Consider the following 23,089-nt stretch of genomic DNA (forward strand, 5'->3'; position numbering starts at 1 on the left):
GGCCTCGGCCTCCTGAGTAGCTGGGATTACAGGCACACGCCACCACACCCAGGTAATTTTTGTATTTTTAGTAGAGGTGGAGTTTCACCATGTTGGCCAGGATGGTGTCGATCTCCTGATCTCGTGATCTACCTGCCTCAGCCTCCCAAAGTGCTGGGATTACAGGCGGGAGCCACCGCGCCCGACCTCTCTTAGCATTTTGAAGACACTGCTCATGGGATGATGCCAGCTTGGGGAGCCAGAGGCCGTTCTGACTCTCTGCACCAGTGTTTTGCAAACTTTAGCACACGTCAGAATTGGTGGGCAGGGGCTTCTGTTTCACTAGGCGTGGGTGGGGACCAAAGAAGCTGCATTTCTACCAAGTTCCCAGGTGATGGTGATGCGCTAGGAGCACAGTCCTCATAGGACCACCTTTGCCTTGTTTTCATTGAGACGTCACTCAGCATGTCCTTTCAATCTAGAAATGTATATTCCTCAGTTTCAGGAAATTCAAAATTTTGTATCTTTCATAGTTTCCTCCTTTCTATCTCCACTGACATCTCTTTGTGAAATTCCAATTAGATAACTGCTAGCCTTTTTAGTTCATCTTCCTGTTTTCTTATTTTTTCTTCCCATGATTTCCATCCCTTTGTTTTTTGGTCCTTTTTTCTGATATTTTCAACTTTCTTCCAACACTTTTATTACCTTTTTAAAGTGTCTGGTATCGTATTGTTAACTTTTCTGAATATTCCTTTTACTGTTTTTTTTTTCACCATGTTTTTCTGATTTTGTGGACATAGTACCTTTTCTATTCTCTCCAAAGATATTAAATTGGTTTTGATGTTCCTTTCTCCTTCCATTTGTCTCTGATCCTCATTCCTCGTTTGTTTCAGACTCTGACTTCATTGTTAGAAATATCTTCAAAAGTCTGATGATCACTGGCTACTCATTTATACTTAATAAAAAGCAGCACTAAGAGCCTCCTGAGGGCTGTGTGTGGTATGGGCTTGCTGAATAGTGAGTGCCAGCACAGGTGAAGGAGGGACCTATTTCAGGATGAAATGGCCACATGTCAGTTTCTGTGAATCTTCTCTCAAATTCTCCAGTCTCCAGTCTGGTGCGTACAGCTTGGATGCTACCATCTGGGAAGGCTAACAGGAAATAAACTGAGGGGTGGGGGCGTTGTCTTCAGTATTGAAATTTGACTTAATTTTCCTGATTTTAGAAGAGGTGGCCCCCCTCAATCATTACCCCAACACAGCTGGGCCTGTGTCCTGAATCCCAGAGACTTTCTATTTAAGGTCTCCCAGAATTAAATTTCCAAACCTCTGTGTCATGGGAAAGATAGTTACTGGGCTTTGAGTTTTGGAGGAGAAACCTGGAGGTCTGATTACTTCTATCTTGCTATACAAAAGTTTTAACCAATCCTGTTTTCAGTCCTACTCTGCACTCCCATCTTTACAGGTTCTAAATTCCTAAGCCACTTTGAGGTTCTGAAGCATCTTTTTTCTTTTGTTTGTTTTTTTTTTTGGATCACCTTCACTTTTTCTCACTTTTAAGTCAGTTACAAGTTATCTATTTGCTTGCAAAATTTGTATGGCATCTTTCATTTGAACTATATCCTTTCTTCTTGTTCTCTATTTTCTCTTTGCTCCCATTGGTATGCACTTTTTTATTCCTTTACTTTTATTTTAAAGGGATTTTTAGGAAGGAGCAGAGTGAAATAAATGCACTCAGTCCATCATGCTTAATAGCACGCCTTCAACAGAAATTCAATGAGTAAAACTAGTTTTTCTCTAAACACCAAAATAAAACCATTAAGTTACTGTAGTCTGTTTTACTGAAAAAAAAAAAAATCAACTTAGATTTGTATATATTTTTTAATTAGCCTAAAGAATTTTCACTTCAGATGATAGTACAAACCAGAAAACACTGCATCAGTTACCATATAGACGACTGATTCCATATAAACACATCCAACACATCCAGTTACACTAATTTCATTTTATTTTCTGATATGGTGCACAGACCAATGGACTAGAATGCAGACACAGAATAGCTTTATTTCACCCGAGTATTTTTCTTGTCCTTGTGAATAAGACATAGAAAATGTGGTGACAATTATCATACAGGCAGGTGAGTTCATATTCCTAGTCTTTATTCACAGACTGGCATTAATCTTTAGGGAAGCAGCTAGTGGCAGCTACTGTGGCCCTGTGCTGTTGACATTTGTATGAACATAGAGATGTGAATGGTCAAGTGCAAACACCAAAAAACTAAAAGTGTAATTCATATGTTAGATGAATCGTGATCCAAAACCTCTCAATGTACTAAATAGCAAGATGAGAATTGAGCTGGGATAAGGCAGTGTTTTGGAATTTTAATCAAGCGTTTTTACAAGGCCTATGTGAAAGCAATTCTTGTGAAAAGCGACAACAAGCTTACTGACAACAGCTGACCACAAACTCAGTATGAGCCAATAATACAACATGGTGCTTAAAATGCTAATATAATCTTAAGCTTCATTAATGTTCGGTATTCTGGTCGAGAGATGACCCCACCACATTCTGTATAAGTCAGACCACATCTCAATTATCTTGTTCTGGCCACTGTGCTTATACTGTCATGCCAGACAGGTGTGTGATGGGGCGGACTTCAAGGCTCTAGACTTGCATTTTCCAGTATAACAGCCACTAGTTATGAGTGGCTATTTAAATTTACACTGAAAATTCAATTCCTGGGTCACACTTGCCACATTTTAAGTGTCTGATATTCACATGTCTAATGGCTACCACCAGGTACAACACAGATACAGAATACTTCTATCACTGCAGAAAGTGCCATTGGACAGCACTTGTCTATACCCCGTGTCATACAAGAAATGGGAATGAGAATTTGACCCAGGAGAAGGGAATGCTTTAAGAAAATCTTGTATTTTAAGATTTACAAGAATTACGCAGAAAAGAGAAGTTGCTCTCTCCAGCACACAGAACTACGATAATAGGTAGAAGCTGCCGCCGAAGGGCAGACCTCTGCTTAACGTATAAAAAAAACCTAGCAATTAGAATTAGTCACTACAGAAAGGCTGCTCACCAAGAATGACCTTCTATTCTTAGAAGTGATTAAGGAGAGGTAGGTCAGACAACCACCCTTCCAGGGATTTCTCTATAGAGGAAAATGTCTCTTCTGATTCCAAGTTTTACCAGAATTATGCAACAACACACTAAACTATCAACAAATGGTTATCACCAGTTATATAATATAATATAGCAAGCTGCTCCTAACTCCTTTCACCTTTTCTTTAAAATTTGCATGGTAAGTGTACTGAGAAAATTAAGACAGGAAAGGCCAGAGGAGAATAAGAGAAAGAGAGACCTATACAATTAATTGACTACTTCCCTGAGTCTGTAAATATCCATTCATCTTTGAAGAGTACTGTCCTCTATCCTAGGTCGATACTTTGTGTGGGATCACAAAGTGATGTGACTCAATTCAAAAGCATCTTATTCTTAAAAAAAAAAAAAGGCTCATTTTGATTCTATTTCATACTTTCTTATTTTAAAAATGGTTAAAATTGCTCATGCACACTAAAACTGACAGTCGAAGAATGTTTACCATGTTTATCCTATGCTGTATGGTACCTGCAGCATGAATATTACCTTAATATTTCATTTTGCCTTCCACCTCACTCTAGAGACTGCTCTATCTGCTCGATAAAGCCATATGAGAGACAGGGAGACAGCAGGCAGGTGATTTTAAGTATCAGAAAGGAGGTGTTTATATTTATAATTACCTTTTCTTTCATGTTTTAAATTTAGTACTTAAGCAACTTTCAGCCAAAAAGAGAGGAGGTGGTACTGCTAGAGCTCTGTTTCATTGTTTTGGTCTCTCTATCAAATGAGAGCCCGGAACCTCTGCCCTAGAGAAGACAACTGAGAAACCAAAATAAGGAAGAGAAGAGGGAAAAATAACTAGGCCAGGATAGAGCCACATGTTGAATCTTGCCATCCCAATCATGAAAAGAAACTAGCTGTAGCTTTATTGTCTTGTCTCTCTTGGTAGAACAAGTCTCCTTTTGGCACAGAGAAGTCTCTTGGTAGAAGTTGTACCTGATACTTTAAAGCACCAACTGAAATGGCTATTAATAGAATGAAGGTGAGAGAGGGCATGAGAGAATGGTGTAGGTTCAGGATAAATATCGGTAATACAAGAGTTTTTGTGGCAAGCGATACTGAGAAGTCAAGTCAAGCAGGTGGGAATGAATTTTACGGGCTTCAACACCACAGAAAGGTTGCCCAAAATGGGTCACTGTCAAATCTAAAATTGTCGTTACCTTGCAAAAACCAAGTCTTATTAAGGAAAACAATGGAGATGCAGGAACAGAAAAGTTACCCATATATACATATATATTAATCTGGACTAAGCCATCCATTCGTTCATCCAACACACAGGTACTGAGCATCCATCATGGGCCAGGCACTGTGCTACATGCCAGGGTTGCAATGGGGAAAATAATAGACATGATCTCAGCTGCTATAAAATTTCATTTTGGTGGGGGAAACTTTTTAAAGAATAACAAATAGATGAATAAAAAATGCAATTACTTATATGATGATAAAGTAGACATTATAATAATGGAGATATAAACATGTATAAGGGGAAACCTGAGGGTCTGATTTAAACAGAGTGCAGGCAGGGTGAGTATTCTAGGTAGTGGGAAATGCATATGCAAAAGGACCCAGGGCTGGAACAACCTAGCACATCTGGAGAACTGAGGGGTGACTACAGAGACTGCTCAATGGGCCAACAGGAAGCAGATCATGCAGAGCATTGTATATCTTGAGGATTCTTCTCTTCACCTAAGAGCAATGAGAACTGTTGAAGGGTTTAAGGAACTATGCAACAATCACAAATTTGTGTGTCAAATACGGCCATTCTAAATTGAGAATTCAAAAACCTAGCAACCTTGAATTCTGGGGACCAGTTTATATTTAAATGTGAAGATAAACTTACAGTGTTTGTCACAAATACAGCTCTGTGTATAGCAAACTCTCTTTTATGTGTAACTCATCTATAAACACTTTAAAATCCAATAAAACATTACAACTTATCATATTAAGATGTTTATGTGTTTATTTTGTAAGACTTGAGCTTCATAAGTTTATTTCCATTAAACGTAATATCTGGTCTGTATGTATTGGTGAAGGCTGCAGTCCCCTGCTGTGGTTTTAACATCGCTCCTCTCCAAAATTCATGTTGAAATGTAACGCTCAATGCGGTCGTACTGATAGGGCCTTTAAGAGGTGATTGCGCCATGAGGGCTCTGCCCTGATGAATGGATTAGTCTATTTGTGAATTACTGGGTTAATAGATTAATGAGTTATCATGGGAGTGAGACTGGCAGCTTTATAAGAGGAAGAGAACCTGAGCTAGTGTGCTCAGGCCCCCTTGACACAAGATGCCCCACATGGCTTAGGGACTTTGCAGAGTCCCTACCAGCAAAAAGGTTCACCAAATGAGGCCCGTCAACTTTGGACTTCTCAGCCTCCACAATAAGAAGTAAATTCATTTTCTGTATAAATTAAAGATGTTATAGGTATTCTGTATAGCTTTCTGCATAGGTTTCAGGTCTTCTGCTATAAGCAACAGAAAACAAACTAGGACAACCTCTAATACAATGATGTTCTTTACATGTGAAGGAAACAGCCCATTCATCTGCATCAGGACAGCACACGTTCTAGATAAATTTGGCAGTAAAGACGGTCAAGTTCCATGGGTTTCTCCACACTAAGACGAGAGTATAAGGATGGGATATGGTTTCTGTCCACTTCATAAAAACAAAACTCTCCCATTTCCCCAGAAACTTAAGTTCTAATTGTGGCTAAAGCTGCTCCTCAACTTCCATAATTAATATGACAAACGACCACTTTTCAAATACTGAGTTATAAAAGTTCCGTTTTTTAAAAAAAGCTAGCAATTCTTTGAGCTCTACTGCACAACGTTACTGAGAGACATCATCACTTGAAAATACATTTAATGCTTGCCTTCCCTCTTTGCAACTTTACCTCTGAATTCAGAGCACATTAAAATATCAATATTACTTTAAAGTTATAGGTTAAGTTTGATGAATTTAATAAACTCTATGCCATGTACCCAAGCAACAGTCTCTCGAATAAGAGTTTCCCAAACTTGTTTTTTTAATGGTCTGATTTTTGGAATGTAATGAGAAATGCATGCTTATGAATGAAATTCTCACTTAATATTGTGCTGGGTTCAGTATATAAATAGTGGAATATTGCAGATCTGATTTGTGATCATTCCGGCCAACTCTACCCTATTCATCATTCATAAGCCAACGCTCCTGACTCCCACCTCATGGCCCGTTTCCCTTTGTGAGAAAAAGAGATGTGGTCCTAACACACAGTAGGGCTCAGAACACTGAACAGCTCCCGGGGTCAGTGGGTAAGAGGCATTTGGCAAGTCATAATTATTTATTATCAAAGCCACATTTGTTTTTATCCACTTGATTTTGAAAATTAAATGACTTTAACGAATGAAAATGAATGACTTTTTCTCTAATGGCTATCAAAGAAAAGGAGAAAAGCAGATTCTGTGCTTTAGTGCAGTCATTTTATTCCCGGTTTTTTTTTTTTTTTTAAAGTCTTCAATGAAGACTCTCCAAACATGCAAACCACCTAAGCATGGAAGAAGCTTCCTGAGCTGATCTCTACCAACTCACACAAGTTTCCTTCCTTCTCCTCCTCACTTCCCCCATGCTCCGCACATCCTGAAATCTATGCGGTGGCCCAGGCATCCTCCACTGTCCCGGGCACACCCCACGTGTGCTATGTCTTTACCATCGGTCTTCTCTCTTGTTCAGAGCACCTTGAAAGTGGGGGCCAAATCCTATTTTTCCTTTGTTCCCTAGCACTTAGTACATAGTCGGCATTGTTGCTGGGCATTCTGAAGCGCTTGAAATTCACTTTATAGATACACAAGCCCTCAGGCTACAAATACTGCTGTTATTTATAATTGAGTACCCACCAAAATTATTAGGAACTATTTGAAGAGAGTGGAAGTTTTCCTGAAAATTCACCCCCAATGCAAAGTGGCTTTTCCTTCCCTCATCTCTTGCTGCCAGGATAATGTTTCTAAATCCTGCATTCCTCCTGTGACCCTCCCATTCAAGAATCCACTTTGGCCCACTGCCTCCAGTCTCTGCTCCTCTGCCAAGCCCACCACAATGCAAAAGCAGCAGCTGCCTGTGCTCACACTTTCAGAACTCTTTCATGTACATTATGCCATTTGATCCTTTACCGGAACCCCAGGAGAGAGATGGGCAGACATCTTAGACTGTTTTCACAGATAAACAATGAAAAGTTAATTAAGTCTGCCTAAGGTCAGACAGGTTAGTAGCGTGAGACGAGACGAAAATCTGCGCTTCTGTGAGTCCAGTTCCCAGCTCAGGGCTCCCCTCTATTGCACAAGGGCCTGTGATTTCTCTTGTCCACTCGATTCTTAGTGAGCACCTTCTGTGTGTCTGAGACTGTAGTGGGCTGAGGGGATTGAGAGCTCGCTAAGATAGAAGTCGGACCCTGGAAGGAGATGTGTGACCATGCCATTAGAGACTACACATGCTGTGCTTGTAAACGCTTCAAAACTGGAAAAGAAAAATTGCCATCCTTGGGATTCTACAATAACTATTCATGACATACAAATTGCCAGTACTTCCTACCACCCAGTATTGATCTCTGTAGCATAGCAATGGGCATGACTGTCCTACTTTCCTGCACCCCCAAAGCATCTCCAACACAGAAGGATGCATGATGTGATGGAACCACATCTCGCGGCATTAGGTTCCAAGCCAGCAGATGGGAGAAAACCACGTATCATCAATACACTCTTGAAGATCGCTTATGACTTCAGCAAGGTACTTTATGTAGACAGTTCTCCCCTCTCAATGACTCTAACATGGGCAGTTCTCCTTCAGTGTGGGAAGAGATCAATTTGGAAACAGGAGGGTTTTGTCATTGTCGCGCATTTTAAATCTTTGGTTCAGGGTCTGTCAAAGCAGTTCAGAAGTGTGAAGGGCAGGGGGTTGTGAAAAAGCTGTATATCTGAACACCAATGTCACCCTCAGGGGGCTGAGATATTCATGCTTAGAAAGGCATATGGGAAAGGAGGCTTTTATTTCCCACCTCATACATACTCCAGGGCATGCACTCACCAGCTTAGGGTGGTGAGCTGAATCTTTGTGTTAAGTTACTTCTCTTGTTCTTTTTTTCCTTTTAATTGTTATTGCTATTGTCAGAATTTATTATTGTTATTTCCTCAAGTGTGCATAGTTGAACACAAGTTATGTAAAACATAGGTATGCTGTTGCCACTGTAAATCTTTAGCCACTGGTTTAAACTAAGTGTACAGAAGGAGATCTGTCTGAATTACGCTAAGTGCAGCATGTGGTTATTCTATGAATATTCTTTAATTCATACATTCATAGATAATGTAATTCATACATTAATTAAGCACTAATTTATGCCATATACCTGCACTAAATGCTGGGGAAAAGAAGAGTTAGCTACTGAGGCCTCAAAATACAGCAGAGGAGAAAAATATAAACAAAATTATTTAATTACTATGTAAGTTGGATATACAAGGTAAGATGGGCCCAAATGTGGCAGGGCAGGCTTAGCGGAGATGACCCAATGTCCCCAGAAACACACACAACTCCCTCCCTCACTTTCAGTCCCTGATTCAAGTATCTTCCTCCTGGCAAGCCTTTCCCTACATCCCCATTTAAAACTGTAAAACTCCTCTTTGGCCACAGTCTTCTGACACCTCTTCCCTGCTGCTTCTCTCCAGCACTTATCCCCTTCTGATCACATCTCTTATTTTTTGTGTTTCTCCTTCCATGAGGTGGTCAGCTCTATGAGGGCAGGGATTCCTGTCTGTTTTCTGAATCCTAACCTCAGATCAGTACCCAGAACGTAGTAGGATTTGGTAAATATGTGCCTTTCCTAATTACATTAAAGAACAACTGCCAGAGCTCTCTAATCCCTTTATTCTCCTTTCTTTTCCTTCATAGCATTGATCATGAACTGATGTTATCTTTTCTTTTGATGTTTATTTACTTATTTATTTTTCTCTCCTCACTAGAATGGAAGCCTCAGGCCTCAGGATAAGAGGGAGTTTGCATGCTTTTCCACTGGGTGTCCCAGCACTTAAAAGAGGGCTTGGTACATAGCAGATACTCAATAAATTGCAGTTGAATGAATCATCATCCTTATCACAGCTCACATTCACTGAGCACTCAGTACATGTAAGACAGCTTTACCTGTATTCTCTATATCTTCACAGTAACTCTATGAGATAGACACCAGCATTATTCTCATTTTAGAGATGAGAAAACACGGTCAGTGAGTAACTTGCTCAAGGTTACAAACCTGGCAAAGGGTGGAGCCAACAGTTAATTCCAGGCCACCTGACTTGAGCTTTACTTTTAATCACTGTTCTACTGATGTGACTTCACTGGAGAACAGGCCACCACAGCTTGTCAACTATCACGTGGTTTAATTATCTGCCCCTCTAAACCATTCTCCTGCCACCTCCAGGTCATTTGCCACACTAAAGACAGTGTGACATTTTCAAATAGCAGATCTGATCATGTCACCCTGCTTTACACCTCTTCAATGGCTTTCCATTGGTAGAGTACATGTTTTGGTGTCCTACCAGCAAAGGTCATCAATATATATAACAACCTCTCTGGAATGATGACAATGTCACCTCTGGAAAGATGACAGGCTATAAAACAATGATGGACTAAGAAGAAATGCTCTACTTTTGAGATAAGAAATAAAGAGAAAAGGCTTACTTATGATATGGCCCTTATCAGTAACTCTAGAAATATTTATGCAGTATCTGATTAGAATATTGCATATGTTAAAATTGATACTCCTGGGCCCCACCCAAATCTACTAATTTAGAATCTCTAGGGATAGTGTCTGAGAATCTAACAAGTACCCTAGGTACCTCTTTGACAGTCACTGACCTAACACTCTTCAACTCTAGGACACCAGGCCAGCATCTGCATGCTAGGTAACACTATATAAACCACTAGCATCAAGACTAAGACCCAACTAGCTCCAATAACCAACAAGGCTCTTTTGTTCAACTACAATGTTGTAGAACTCATGGATTCAAACTTCCCTAACCCAGGGCACAGGTTTCAATCATGTCCAGTGCTCGAGCAGGTCATTCCACACCACACAAAGCCAGAGTTCGTACCTTCAGAAAAATCAACTCCCTTATGTAAGCCAGGTCGATAGAGTTTTACTGTAAGATATGTTCACTCCAAAGATTATTCCACTTTCTAAAATATGTCATCCTGCTATAGCTAGGATATTGGGAGAGAAAAATTTAAAAAATATACAAATCATGCCTTGTACCTAGCACATTGGTTGACTTCTCAGCTAGTTCTGTGTGGGATTCAAAGGAAAGCATTTCTATTCAGGCCTTGTACATGCTAAAAGATTCCTAAAAAGGTTAGAGATGAGCTTTGTTAGTGGGAAGATTAACCCAGATTCCTATCATCCCAGATTCCCTGATATTATGAGAATATGTCCCTAACTGAATTCGTCTCTGGACATGGGGTTCCCTTTGATCCAATTATCAGCTCCTGGCTCCTATAGCTATGAGAAGACAAGTCTCACCAGGACAGTCTTCTCTGCATGCAGCCCCTCCAGCTGGGAGGGGTCTTCATGGCATAGAGTAGAAAGAGTATGGAACAGTAATATTAAATCCTATGATTAAGACTTCAACTAATTACTCATTTTCTTTAAACACAAGTTTTCAAACTATTTAACCTGTGCAAATAACCCATAAAAATGTTTTCCTCTGCAAAATGTAAAAGACACAAAAAAACCACAAAAACTCTTAATATGAAAGTCAAATCATTCTAAAAACTATTTTGAAAGATATGAGATTTAATTGTGGTGCTACAGCAAGTTTTCAATCTGTGTCATGTTATATAACTTAAGAGATTTTCTTTTTTAAGTCTCAAAAGTATTTCAGAACTCATTTTTAGCTTTATTTTCAAGTGTTTCTACATAAAAGAAAATGTTTTCCTCTACACAACACAGAAATTAAAAGTGCTTGAGAAACAATGACTGTGTATTACAATATCCAATGAAGCCTGCAGGAGGAAACAAAACATTTTTAGATGAAAACAACCAGAGAGGCAAATTTTTCAAGATATTTCATTGGTATAAAAAGAAGTTTTTACTCTCCACATTGAATTATCAGACCCATGATATAAATTACTCTTCGCAGAGTCTATGTAATCCAGGTAACACATTGGATGTATCATTATGTGAGATGAACAAAGATATCACTGGCCAGACGTACCATAACTCATTAAGGAGAAAGAAAGTGAAATTATTCAGGGTGATTTCACACCCAGCACTTGCTAAAGTGAAACACAAAAACAATATGGAGAAGAGGACAAATTTTGAAGGAGCACAAATTTCTAACTTTTGAGAGATCACTGTAGCTTTCCAAGTATAACGTTAAAGTGTAAAACACTAGGTTACTTATAATTTTCTAACTTCCTCAGAAGTTCGTAATGCTTTCAACACTATACCATGCCAAAGAATAGACTGCTTTCCCCACCCCGCCCAGATTACAAAACTGCACTGCGGATCCTCTCAGCCATGAAGTATGCCGCGACCCTCAAGCTCTCTTAAACATACTGACAGAAACTGCCAATATGCAGTGCGAGGAGAAACTGCATAGAGCAAAGTGGAATTTAAAAAGAGCAAAGTGGGGCCGGGCGCGGTGGCTCAAGCCTGTAATCCCAGCACTTTGGGAGGCCGAGACGGGCGGATCATGAGCTCAGGAGATCGAGACCATCCTGGCTAACACGGTGAAACCCCGTCTCTACTAAAAAATACAAAAAAAAACTAGCCAGGCGAGGTGGCGGGTGCCTGTAGTCCCAGCTACTCGGGAGGCTGAGGCAGGAGAATGGCGGGAACCCGGGAGGCGGAGCTTGCAGTGAGCTGAGATCCGGCCACTGCACTCCAGCCCGGGCTACCGAGCAAGACTCCGTCTCAAAAATAAAAAATAAAAAAAAAATAAATAAAAAAATAAAAAGAGCAAAGTGGAATTTAAAAAGGCCACCTTGGTCAAACAAGAATAGCTGCAGATGTTTACGATACCAAAACCAGCACTCCATTTAGATTCTAACATTTTAAGCAATTGTAAAAAACAAAGAAAAAAGGTATTTATGCTAGCATAAAAATGTTTTTTAAATACAGTGTTTATTTGTCAAATACCAACTGCTTTTTCTTTCATTCCTTTCTGTTTCTGATCTTTGGAAAAACCACATCAGTATCAAATGTCACTTAGCTCTTATTCAAACAGAGGAAGGCAGACACAGCGGCTGCACCCGTGACTTGGCTGACCTGGGCCCTCAGTAAAAACAAACCGCTATAAATCACCAGATGTAAGCAATTGGGTAGTGATCACTCTATTAATTGAACAGCTTTCCTGAAATTTACTGTATAATTTCAACCCTCCCAACACCTCTCTCAGAAGCAACTAACAATGGTGGTTTTTTCCTTAAGTTGCTTAAAGAAAAACATTTTTTAACATCAGTAGCTTAAATATATTTTTAAATTATTTAAGATTAAGGTGGTAAGCTTATTAGATTTTAGAAATTAAACCACACGCATTCTAAATGCTACCTTTAAATGCTGAAAGTCAAAATTATTCCAAAACCTACGTCGGTGCATGTATATACACGTTACCTACACTAAAAACACAGAAAACTTGGTACAGCCTTAATTGTATTTGAAAACTCATATTTGCAAAATAACCTGCAAAGTTATTTCTGTCTTCAGTCACATATTTACTTTTTTTGAGTTGATGTCTCTGATTTCCACTGCAGGTACCACACTTAAAAGAGGATACTCCAATGGCTTCTTCTCAACTCCAGTTTCTCCTCACAAAACAACTCTGATCATTCTCCACTAGGAACTAAGTAATACATAATCCACAGATCCCCATGTCAACCATTGAGCAATACCAGAATTAAAGTCCTAGTCTACAGAATATGATCAAATACACATTTCTATGGTGTAAAGCTGGCCTCTTTGAATCTTGAAGACCAGTTCGGCAGTGACAGCAAAGTGTAAAGTGTGTTGTTATAAGAATACATGAAATTTAGGGGTGACAGAGTTAGAGGCTAGAAGACAAGTTAACCAATTTAAAGAGCGTATCTTTATTATGCCCTGAAGAAAATATTCAATTTTTTCTTCTAAGATCTCTATGCTAGTCCCTATGCAACTACTACTCAAGGTTCCTGCAAACATACACGAGGAATTCTGCTGATATTCACTTACAAGGAGAGAAGTGTAATATTTGCCGAGACTGGTCCCAGATTTGGAATGGTCTCCAATTCGTTGTTGTTCAGTTTCCTACAAATGCCAAAAAAAGAAAAAGAAAAGCTGATTAGGTAATCTTTCATTCACAGAGGTGAAAACTTTACATATTATTTCAAGATACCTCCCAAGTTAAAAGTTTTGAATAACTCACTATAATCCAAGTATTCCTTACAGTTAAATAGCATAAGGGGTAATGTATTTTACTCAAATCTTAAAAGCAAAATAATGAAGACTCACACTTCTCGAAGGCTTTGAAGGTGGCTGATGGAACTTGCCTTGATGAAAGATAATCTGTTGTGACTTAAGTCCCTATAAGAAAACAAAATTAAAACTGTAAGTCATTTCTAAACATCACTGATAGTGCTAAGTGGGCTCATGAAGTATCTCTATGAACACTAGTGGGAGCAGGAGAAATAACTGGTCTATTATGTCCACAAACTAGATGGCAACCAAAATGCCAAACTCAAAAATACAAGCTCCAAGGACAAAATTAGTTTAAGGAGACTGGCAGATTCAAATACTTTAAGCCCACAAACGTTTTAAGAGATGTTTTTTGGCACACGGTGAACAGATCTTTTGTGAACTGGCAGGTCTGCTTCACCCTCCCATCTCCCCACTCCCAACCTGATATGATGACATCATGGTTTATGAAAAGGAGCAAATTAGGCAGGTTGCTGAAACTAAAGCCTCTATAGAATTCTTTTCATTGTTATACATATTTAAGCATCGATGTCCTTATTGCAGTCAAGGAAAACAGAAATTGCTTTGCGTACATATTTGTTTCTCTGCGTTAAAGCACTAAATTTAAAGTATTATTTTGTGTGTGAGTGTTGAGAGGGTAGAAAACAATCTAAACCCTCTGCTTTCTTAAATTCCCCAAATTTCAATATCTGGTAATATATAATTTAAACCACATCACCATCTAACAAAGTTCAGCAGATTGCACAAAAACTTGTGAACAGATTTCAATCATTAAAATAAATGTGCTTCTTACTCAATAACTCAATTTAACTCAGTAACAATTTCCATAGAACATCATTACTATTAAAAACAATAACAAAATCATACATATACAATACTAGGCTAGAAAGTCATCTCATTTAAGATACAAAATATGGAATAAATTCCAGCAAATATTCTTGGTTATATTCCCCATATGTGTTAATACATTCACTATGTGCCTTCAAAACAGTGTGATAAAAATGAAATGGTTCAAGAGTGATGAAAAACCAGGCTAACAAATAGCATGGCTTGAAGCTTGCCACTGAAAGAGGTTATCCAACCCATACTAATCTTTTCAGTGTTTAAAAGAGAGATTTTTAAATAACCAAAGTTGACTGGAGAAAAGCATGAATTATGTGTTACATGCGTAAGTATACCCCTTCTAAAAAGTAACTAAAGAGAAACCACCTCCAGAGAAGCACAGTGTTACTCAGTGTTTAGTTAACAATTAGAAATCAGAGATCCTTTCAGTCTTTGAGTTTTTGTTTTGAGAATAAACCTGGATTCTCTTTTTCACCTAAAAAAAAAAACTGCAAGTTTTTATTTGAAATATGCTTGCCCAAAGACCTACCAGACAGTGACAGACATGAGTAGATTTGTTCTGGTAGAGTTATAACATGAAAAAAAATCTGGCACAGTCTTTAAACTATAAAAATCCTGCAATTACAACCACTGCTGTGCATGCTCACCACGCTGGCTGGAGCCAGACACTTTCCCTCATAGCCCAGCTCAAGTCCATCTGGAGTTCATCAAGGAAACCGTGAGCCCAACAACTCACGTTAGGATTCAAACAAAACCTGTGTGCTTTTAGCACCCCAGACAGTCACAGATTTCCCACAGGGTTTAAAAAACAACCAAGGAAAAGAGTCTTTCACCTGGGAGGTAGCCTGAGTCAACAGAAAGTCTCATTTGGACCCACTTAACTAAAGAGCATTGTGCCAGCGTAAAACTGCATCCCCTATTGTTTCAGGTCTTAAAAAGAAAGGGGGAAGCAATCTGGCATTAATATTTAACACAGGTGATTTTCTTTTTAATTAAGAATTTAAAAAAAAAAAACTAAAACTGAGCTCTCCATTTCGTTTTAAGGATGATTTCACAGGGCAATCCTGTGAGAGAAATGAGATAGAGTGCCTAACTTTTTTTCAACTAGTAATGGGATAAGATTCCTCCTACAAAAGACCTGTAAAAAATAAGAAACTGCCTTCAGAGACCAGTACACATGCTGGGGACCCCTCATTTCTGATCCAGGAGCAGGAGCTGGCAACTTTGAATATTTCAGTTATTGCAACACACTTCCATTCCTGAGTTTTGTGTACTATTAAAACTACATTATATGTAAGAGGAAAAAAAAAAAACGCCCCTTAAATGACATTTACTGCCAAATACTTACAGCTATGAAAGTTTTAGTGTACCTAAATTTAGATTTAATATAGTTTACATTTGAGAAATGATTACTTTCCAGTTAAGGGATGTCACATTTTCCTAAATCTTCCTTATATTGTTTTTATGGCTAGACCATTAAAAACAGATTCAAGTTGTACAATGTCGATGTTTTCTTAAACCCAGATCATAAAACATTCAATAAGAAAGGAGATTATTCATGTTTAGAGTTCCATTAATGAACATCTTCCCCACAAAACTTTTACAAAAGCTTTTTGTAGTGGGGTTAATGAATGGGAAAGGTAGTAAGACACAGAAGTGTTAACTATGTACCCAGAGCTCAGCTGGCCAAAACTTGAAAATCAAACTCTTTCTACATGGTTAGACAGACTTCTCTCTTCCTGCATATTAGCAAATGAATAAATATATATGAAAATAATCAATTTGCAACATTTGGTTCAAGCTATCATTTTCTTCCTTTTAGCATTTGGAAATCTGACTTCCAAGTCAAATTTTAAATGCAAATCCAGCACAACTTCTTAATCAATCCCACTGGGGCCTGCAGAGCTGCTAATTCAGCAGAAATCTGGAAAGCTGAAAAACAAAAAGCCAGGCTATAGCTGTTTTAAGACACTGATCCAAAGTGACTCATAAATCAGCCTGTTATATCCAAGTTTTAGTCTGGAAAATATAGAAAAACAGCTGTGAAAACCATAAGGACTATTACCCCCACCCCACCCCCAATTCTGGTACGGACCAGAAGATTTATAACAGGTCAACACTAAAGAAGTCACACCAGCAGAAACTACCTTTGGGACTTTCGCCTGGGTCCTGTTGAGAACTCAAACATTTCTACATAAGACAAATAATTCTGAAATGCCAGTGAGAATTTAATAATACTGGAAGTTCTCATTGGCAATTTAGCAACTTTTCCATCTCTGGGCTAAATAACATTCTAACAAGCATTCCTCTTTAGGTTGAGAACTGTTTAAGCACAAATTCTAGACAAACTCTAGCTTGCCTTTAATGGCAGTTGTGAGCAAGGCTTCACATGGTTACTGGGTTGTTTTTTTTAGACAAAGGCTCGCTCACATAGTTACTCTTTTAAAAGCCACTTTCATTAAAGTACTAGAGGTTATTTTCTAAAAGGAGTACTGACACAGTATCATTATTTTACAGCTCAAACTATTCAACTTTTCACCCATGGGCCTCTATAGTAATAAATCACAACCAAATAAAGTGGAAAAAATACATACACAGGTAGAGATTTTTCTTAAACTTGCAAATTCAACAAAACGAAAGACAGTTACTGAACTTTTTCTGAAAAGTGCTTTCATAAGCCAGTCCAAAGACAAACTTCTACTATTTTGATTACCTGAGGAAAGAGAAGGTAAGATACATGGAAAAAAAAAAAACACGCATTTTTCTATTTATATCTGAACTCGGAAATCATCTCGTTAGGATGATTTTTCTAATTAAGAAAAACTTTAGTAGCCTTTTGAACCTCCTATTCTAAAATACCAAATAACAGAGAAAGTAAAACTCAATTCCACGTGTTTTTCTGCCTCTTTCAAAAGTGGAGAGAGGAGACCTCTAGAGTTTTAGGTACAAACAAAAAAAATATTTACAATAAAGAATTCAGACCACATGGTTTGGTGACACTTACAAAGATGGTTAAAAGTCACAGAAGTACAAGAATGACAGAGCTGTCCAATGAGTGATCACAGTGGGGTTCCTGACAACAGACTGAGAGCTTATTTATACAAGTGGAACTTATTTTCACATACATTTAAGGAATGTGGACTAGTATTGAGACAATTTACTGCTGGCGGAAATGTAATTAAAGACTGTGCTAACCAAATAAACTCTAATTTGTTTTTAGTGTGCCACCAAATTATCTGCAAAACAAAATCCTAATTAGGTCAGCTACTTTTAAGACAATGTTTAAATAGGTATCGAACCCCTTTTGGTTCAACTCAACTACTAATCAAGGGCAACACAGATTTTCTTTTTCCTAACATCTAAATCCACGAAAAAAAAAGTACTGCACACTAGCAAGATCACAATAGACAACTTGACATTGAAAAACTATCGAATACAAGTTAGATGCTGTGAATAATCTAAGCATTTCTAAATACACTCCAGGAAGCACTGTATTCATTTTCTCTTTCTCATCACTCTATTATTCCTAAGTGTTCACCTCCAGTCATTTACATGTTCAGTTCCATATGTTGTCAATAGAGCCATTCACATTTCATGAATAAGGCAGCATGACCTCCACAAGAGGCAATTGAACAGAATTAGCCACAACTAATTGAAAGTCTCCCTGCTTTCCGTTAAAGCCCTTATCTCCTCTTGCAATTGTAATAAAAACTACTAAATAAAACGTCCCATGATAAGAAATTAAATATCAATCCAATACTCTCTAATTCTACTTTATTAAACTAAGGCTTATTAAAAACACAAGGAGTATACTTTCTGATGGCCAACAATTCTACATTCACAGAAGTTATTTAGATTAGCACAATAATTTTAAAATATAAATTCTTAAACACCTGACCAAACCTCCTACCACGATTAGGGCATTGGAATAGTTCACTAGATTTGTTTTAAGAACTTAAAATTTTCATTGCAATTCTGCTAAGTAAAAATTTAAGATTACGTATGAACTGCACTTTATTTTAAACAGAACAACTACTTCAAAAAATACAAGTTTTGATTGTATACTTTCCACAGTACTCCTCCAATTTTAAAACTGGGACTGAGGAAGAATAGAAAGACAGATGACATTTGGAAAAGATCAGCATTTCCAACTAAATTACATTTTCTTTCTTGTTCTTCACGCAGTTGGCAGTGATTTCAGGTTTTCAGACTTCACAGCTAAAATCCAAACACTTGCATAAGAGCACCCTGCGCTCTCCCCTAAACCGTCTGGGCGTGCTGAGGAGCTACAGAAATCACGCCCTTGATTCTGAATAATCGAGTTCCTTCCTTTCCACAGCTACTGACCAGTCTTTACAATCTGGTTGAGGAGTGGGAACTTACGGTCTGCTAATGTGAAAGCAAGCAGAGGGAGAACAAAAGTACGTCTACCATAACTTGGATAGTGACCGAATTCTGTTGAGGGGGCTTCCCAGATGAAAAGCCTGACTTCAGTTACTGGGTGGCAACAGGAAAAGGAGTCTGACGCAGCTAGAAACTAAAGCTGAACTAGACTCAGAACTCAGGGAGAACAGCAAACTCCTATGTGCGCAGGTTGCCACTTATCTCGCCCAGGCCTGGCAGGAGCGCGCATTTGAATCCCTCGGCTAGCATAGGGCGCAGGACTTCATTCCCGGCCTATGGCGTAGTCACTGGCCCCCTCCCCTAGGCTACCTGCAGCTAGTTAGGACGCGCCAAAAGCCCACCTGCGCCGCCCGCAAGGCACGTGGGAGGGAAACTGAGGCCCAGACAGTTCTTTTTCCACGTCCACGGAGCGCCGATCGCGGCCTGGGCCAGAAGGAGCTATCCGGCAAAAAAGGCAATGCACCCCAAACCCCAAGCAACCAGGCCCTCGCCCGCTCCTGTTTTCCCGAAACCCCAGAGGCCCGGCCTCCCTCCCCCCCGGGGAAGAACACTTACAGCCGAGCGACCCAGGGCGGGAGCGGCTCGGGAAGACGCGCTAGCCGCTGGCGACTGCAGTCCAGCAGGTCCCCGAGGCAGCGGCAGGTAGTGGGGCACTGGCGCTCGGCGGCTATCCCGGAGGGCTGCCCAAGTGCCCCGCGGCCGCCGCTGTCGGACCGGCCAGCGCGCCCCAGTACCGCGCACAGCAGCAGCCCCAACGCCGCCGCGCGCGCACGGAGACTCGGCGCGCTCATCACGGTCCAGCGGCCTCTGTCTCTGCCCGATGCTCCCAGCTGGCGCGCGCTCGGGCCCCGGCACAAACTTCCAGCCGAGGGTGCACGCCCGCCCTCCCGGCCGCGTGCGCGCTTGTTCCTCGCGCTTCCCGGTCAATTCCTTCTTTTACTCCCGGCGGCGAAGCCCTTTCATGCCCCCAAACAGCAGGAGGGAAACTGAAAAGAACTGCCAACTGCAACAGAGTTGCAGTTTGAGCAGCGTCGGCTGGCCGAAGCCCCTTCTTGTACGCAAAAGAAACTTTTTCGCCTCCACCCCGCGGCGCTGCGCCAACTCCCCGCGCGACAGAGTAGCGAGGCGGGGCGGGGAGAGGCCGACGTGCGCCCATTGGCCGGCCAGGCTGCGGGCGTCCCCGCAGCCACGTGACAATAACACCGCTCCAGCCGGGGGCCTACGCGCGGGAGAAAGTGGAGCTGAGATTGTAGGAAATTCAGAGTTATATTTTCCAGCCTCTCCAGCCAGAAGTCTCCACTGCGTCGTGGGAAACATATATCCAATGGAGTCGAAAGGCAAAAGGGAGTGAGCAAATACTAGGCTAGTTCTCGGAGTTGGAGGTATTTAAGAGAACTTCAGGGAAGTAAAGTTTAATTAGCAGTGTTTTCAGGAAAACTTTCAATTCCAAATTAAAGACACTGATAAATTATTCTACCATCCACAGATAAAACAGTGGTTTCAATGAAAACAGCTCTTTTAACGTTAATGCTGGTGGGTTTTCCCCCATACATCGGTTTCAAAAGTAAAAACAATAATAAAACGTAAAACTCGTGGTTTTGTAAAGTGTATATTGAGTTACAAATAGCCAGCCTTCGTGCACTGGATAAAGCTGGGCGGAGTGGGGGATGGGGAATGACCTTCCAGTAGACCTCGATGGCAATCACGGATTCCTGGTAATAGTAATAATGAAAGTAGTGACAGTGACGTTTCAAAATAAAATGAAAACTAAGACCTTGGAGGAAAATATTAGTATATGCACCTTGGGCCACTTGCGCTTTGAGTAATGACACATGTTGATTGAGAATGCTACCAGGGTAAAAGTGCTTCCCGGCCCCCTCAGTTGGGGGAGTGGATGTTTGGGGCTGGATTCAGGCTGCAGGACTTCACAGTGAAGTTTGTTCCTTAACTTACAAGTGATCAGAGCCACAGGATGTTGAAACTAATGGAGACCACAGAGATCATGTGCTAAGGGGCCTTCCTTCTCCGGGTAAGGAAATAGACCTAGAGAAGGTAACTAATGTGTTTGTTGCGGAAAAAAAAAAAGAAAAGAAAAAGAAAAGCAAAACAAAAAACATGAACAAAGCAAAAAACAAATCCTGGAAGCTTAAAGTAAGTTTTCACTTCTGTACATTGTTTATTGCATGCTGTTTGCCCAAGCTTGTCTGTCCTTGGAGTTACGTAAACTGCCCATGATTGAGGAGTGGAGATAGCCTGTGGAGTTGAGACTTTAACCCTGACTCTAATGCCCATTGATTTTTCACTGTAGCAAATCACTCCCATTTACAGGGGAAAGGAAAAGACTCACTTTGAAGTTAACACACCCTATTTTAGATACGGTATCCCATTTTCTTATTTCCAGCTACCATTAACAACAACCTCACTACCTTTTTGGATGATGTATAATTATAATTAGAAAATATCTATAATGATAGCACCTTGGTTTTGAATTTATGATTTTGTCTGCTTGAGAGTGGACAAGACACACTACAGTCATGGTAAGGATTTTCCAGCTCAGTATCCCCCATCTATTTTTATTTTTATTTTTATTTTGAGATGGAGTCTCCGTCTGTCACCCAGGCTGGGGTGGAGCACAGTGACGCGATGTCGGCTCACTGCAACCTCTACCCCCTGGGTTCAAGAAATTATCCTGCCTCAACCTCCCAAGTAGCCGGGATTACAAGTGCCGGCCACCACACCCGGCTAATTTTTTTGTATTTTTAGTGGAGACAGGGTTTCACCATGTTGGCCAAGCTGGTCTTGAACTCCTGACCTCAGGCAATCCACCCACTTTGGCCTCCCAAAGTGCTGGGATTACAGGCGTGAGCCACCACACCCGGCCCACCATCTATTTCATACAAGGAAAATTAGGTATAGTTCACTGAAGTTTTTTAGAAGAAGAAAGATTCCATTATACACATGCCATTATGCCTAAGTATGGTGGCATCAGTATGGAGGCTTGCTCTTGAAACATGAGACATATGACAGGGATATAAATGTGCTACCATTTTGGGGAGTTTTGGCTCATTTCCTTTTTTTATTCTTTATTCTCCTTGTATAATTTCATCTTCTTCCATGAATTCCATTTACATTTACAGGCTGACATATACAACATCCATATTTCCAGTCCGGTTCTTTTTCCTAAACTCGAAATCCCATATGCGCAATTACCCGCAGGTCATTAAAAATTGGATGCTCAAATGTAACATGTCTAGAATTAAATGTCACCACCCTTGAAACTGACTTGTTTCCTCCTGAATTCACTGTCTTAAAAAATGGATACTTTCCTGCATCCAAATGAATACCCCAGAAACCTGAAAGTCACCTTAACATTACTTCATTCTCACCACCACCACCACCACATTCAATCAATTAACAAGTCCTGTTAAAGCTAGCTCCTAAATGTATCTTCTCTCTGTAGAAATTATGCAAATCCAGACCACCAGCTGCTCTTTCCACCTATCTGGCATTCTACTCCTTTCTCCACAGTGCAGTCAAGTGATATCTCTGAAGGTCAGATCTGAGCCTGTGACTCAACTGACCAGTTCTTTTCATGGGTTCCTAGTGTCTTGAGAATAAAGTTCAAATTCTTTAGAGTGACTTTGACAGTTTTGTTTGTTTGTTTGTTTGGCGTTGAGCCTCTACTTACCTCTTTAGTTCATTGTCTTTCCTCATTTTTCTCCTACTCTAGGAGCTACTTGCAATTCTCTTCCCAGCTGTGCTCTTGCCTTCAGCCCTCTTGCAAATGGTTCTTCCGTCCAAATCATTCTCTGCTCCTTCTTCTGCCCCGTTGATGGCATTCCTCCTTTGGCAAACACTTCCCTGAGTCAAGTTTAACTATCTGTACCTCCAGTGTACTCCCAGCACATCAATATTGACTGGAGTATACTAGACCATTTTCACTCTAACCCCTAGGTAATACTATAGAATTTTCCCATAAATGTGTATTCCTTATCGCCTTTAAGGCTTTTACTGGCTATGGTGAAGTTAAATTACATAAGTTTTCAGTACCCCAGTTTCTCAGTCTGTAAATTAGGAATACAATAAAAAACTCTCTTACCTGGCCGGCTTCCATTTATGAGTTACTTCCTTAGCAGTCACTCTGTTCTGTCTGTACAACCTACTGACTGATGCCTGTGACCAGCTGAAATCTAGAAACTACCAGCCTTTTCCTAGAACAGCTT

The 23,089-nt window shown here is 40.0% G+C and overlaps 1 protein-coding gene across 1 annotated transcript in view; it reads right to left on the minus strand.

The window, feature by feature from the left end:
- LRIG3 (leucine rich repeats and immunoglobulin like domains 3) overlaps positions 1-20,103 on the minus strand; it is a 46,947-nt gene extending 26,844 nt beyond the window's left edge. The window contains exons 1-3 of the mRNA XM_031650588.1: positions 19,422-20,103; positions 13,656-13,727; positions 13,377-13,451 (exon numbers count right to left, since the gene is read on the minus strand). Of these exons, the coding sequence (XP_031506448.1) occupies positions 13,377-13,451; positions 13,656-13,727; positions 19,422-19,657 (383 nt within the window). The 5' untranslated portion in view covers positions 19,658-20,103. The remainder of the gene's footprint in view (positions 1-13,376; positions 13,452-13,655; positions 13,728-19,421) is intronic.
- Between the last annotated feature and the right edge of the window lie 2,986 nt (positions 20,104-23,089).

Source organism: Papio anubis, chromosome 9, assembly GCF_008728515.1.
Source record: "Papio anubis isolate 15944 chromosome 9, Panubis1.0, whole genome shotgun sequence".
Classification (NCBI taxonomy): Eukaryota; Metazoa; Chordata; class Mammalia; order Primates; family Cercopithecidae; genus Papio; species Papio anubis.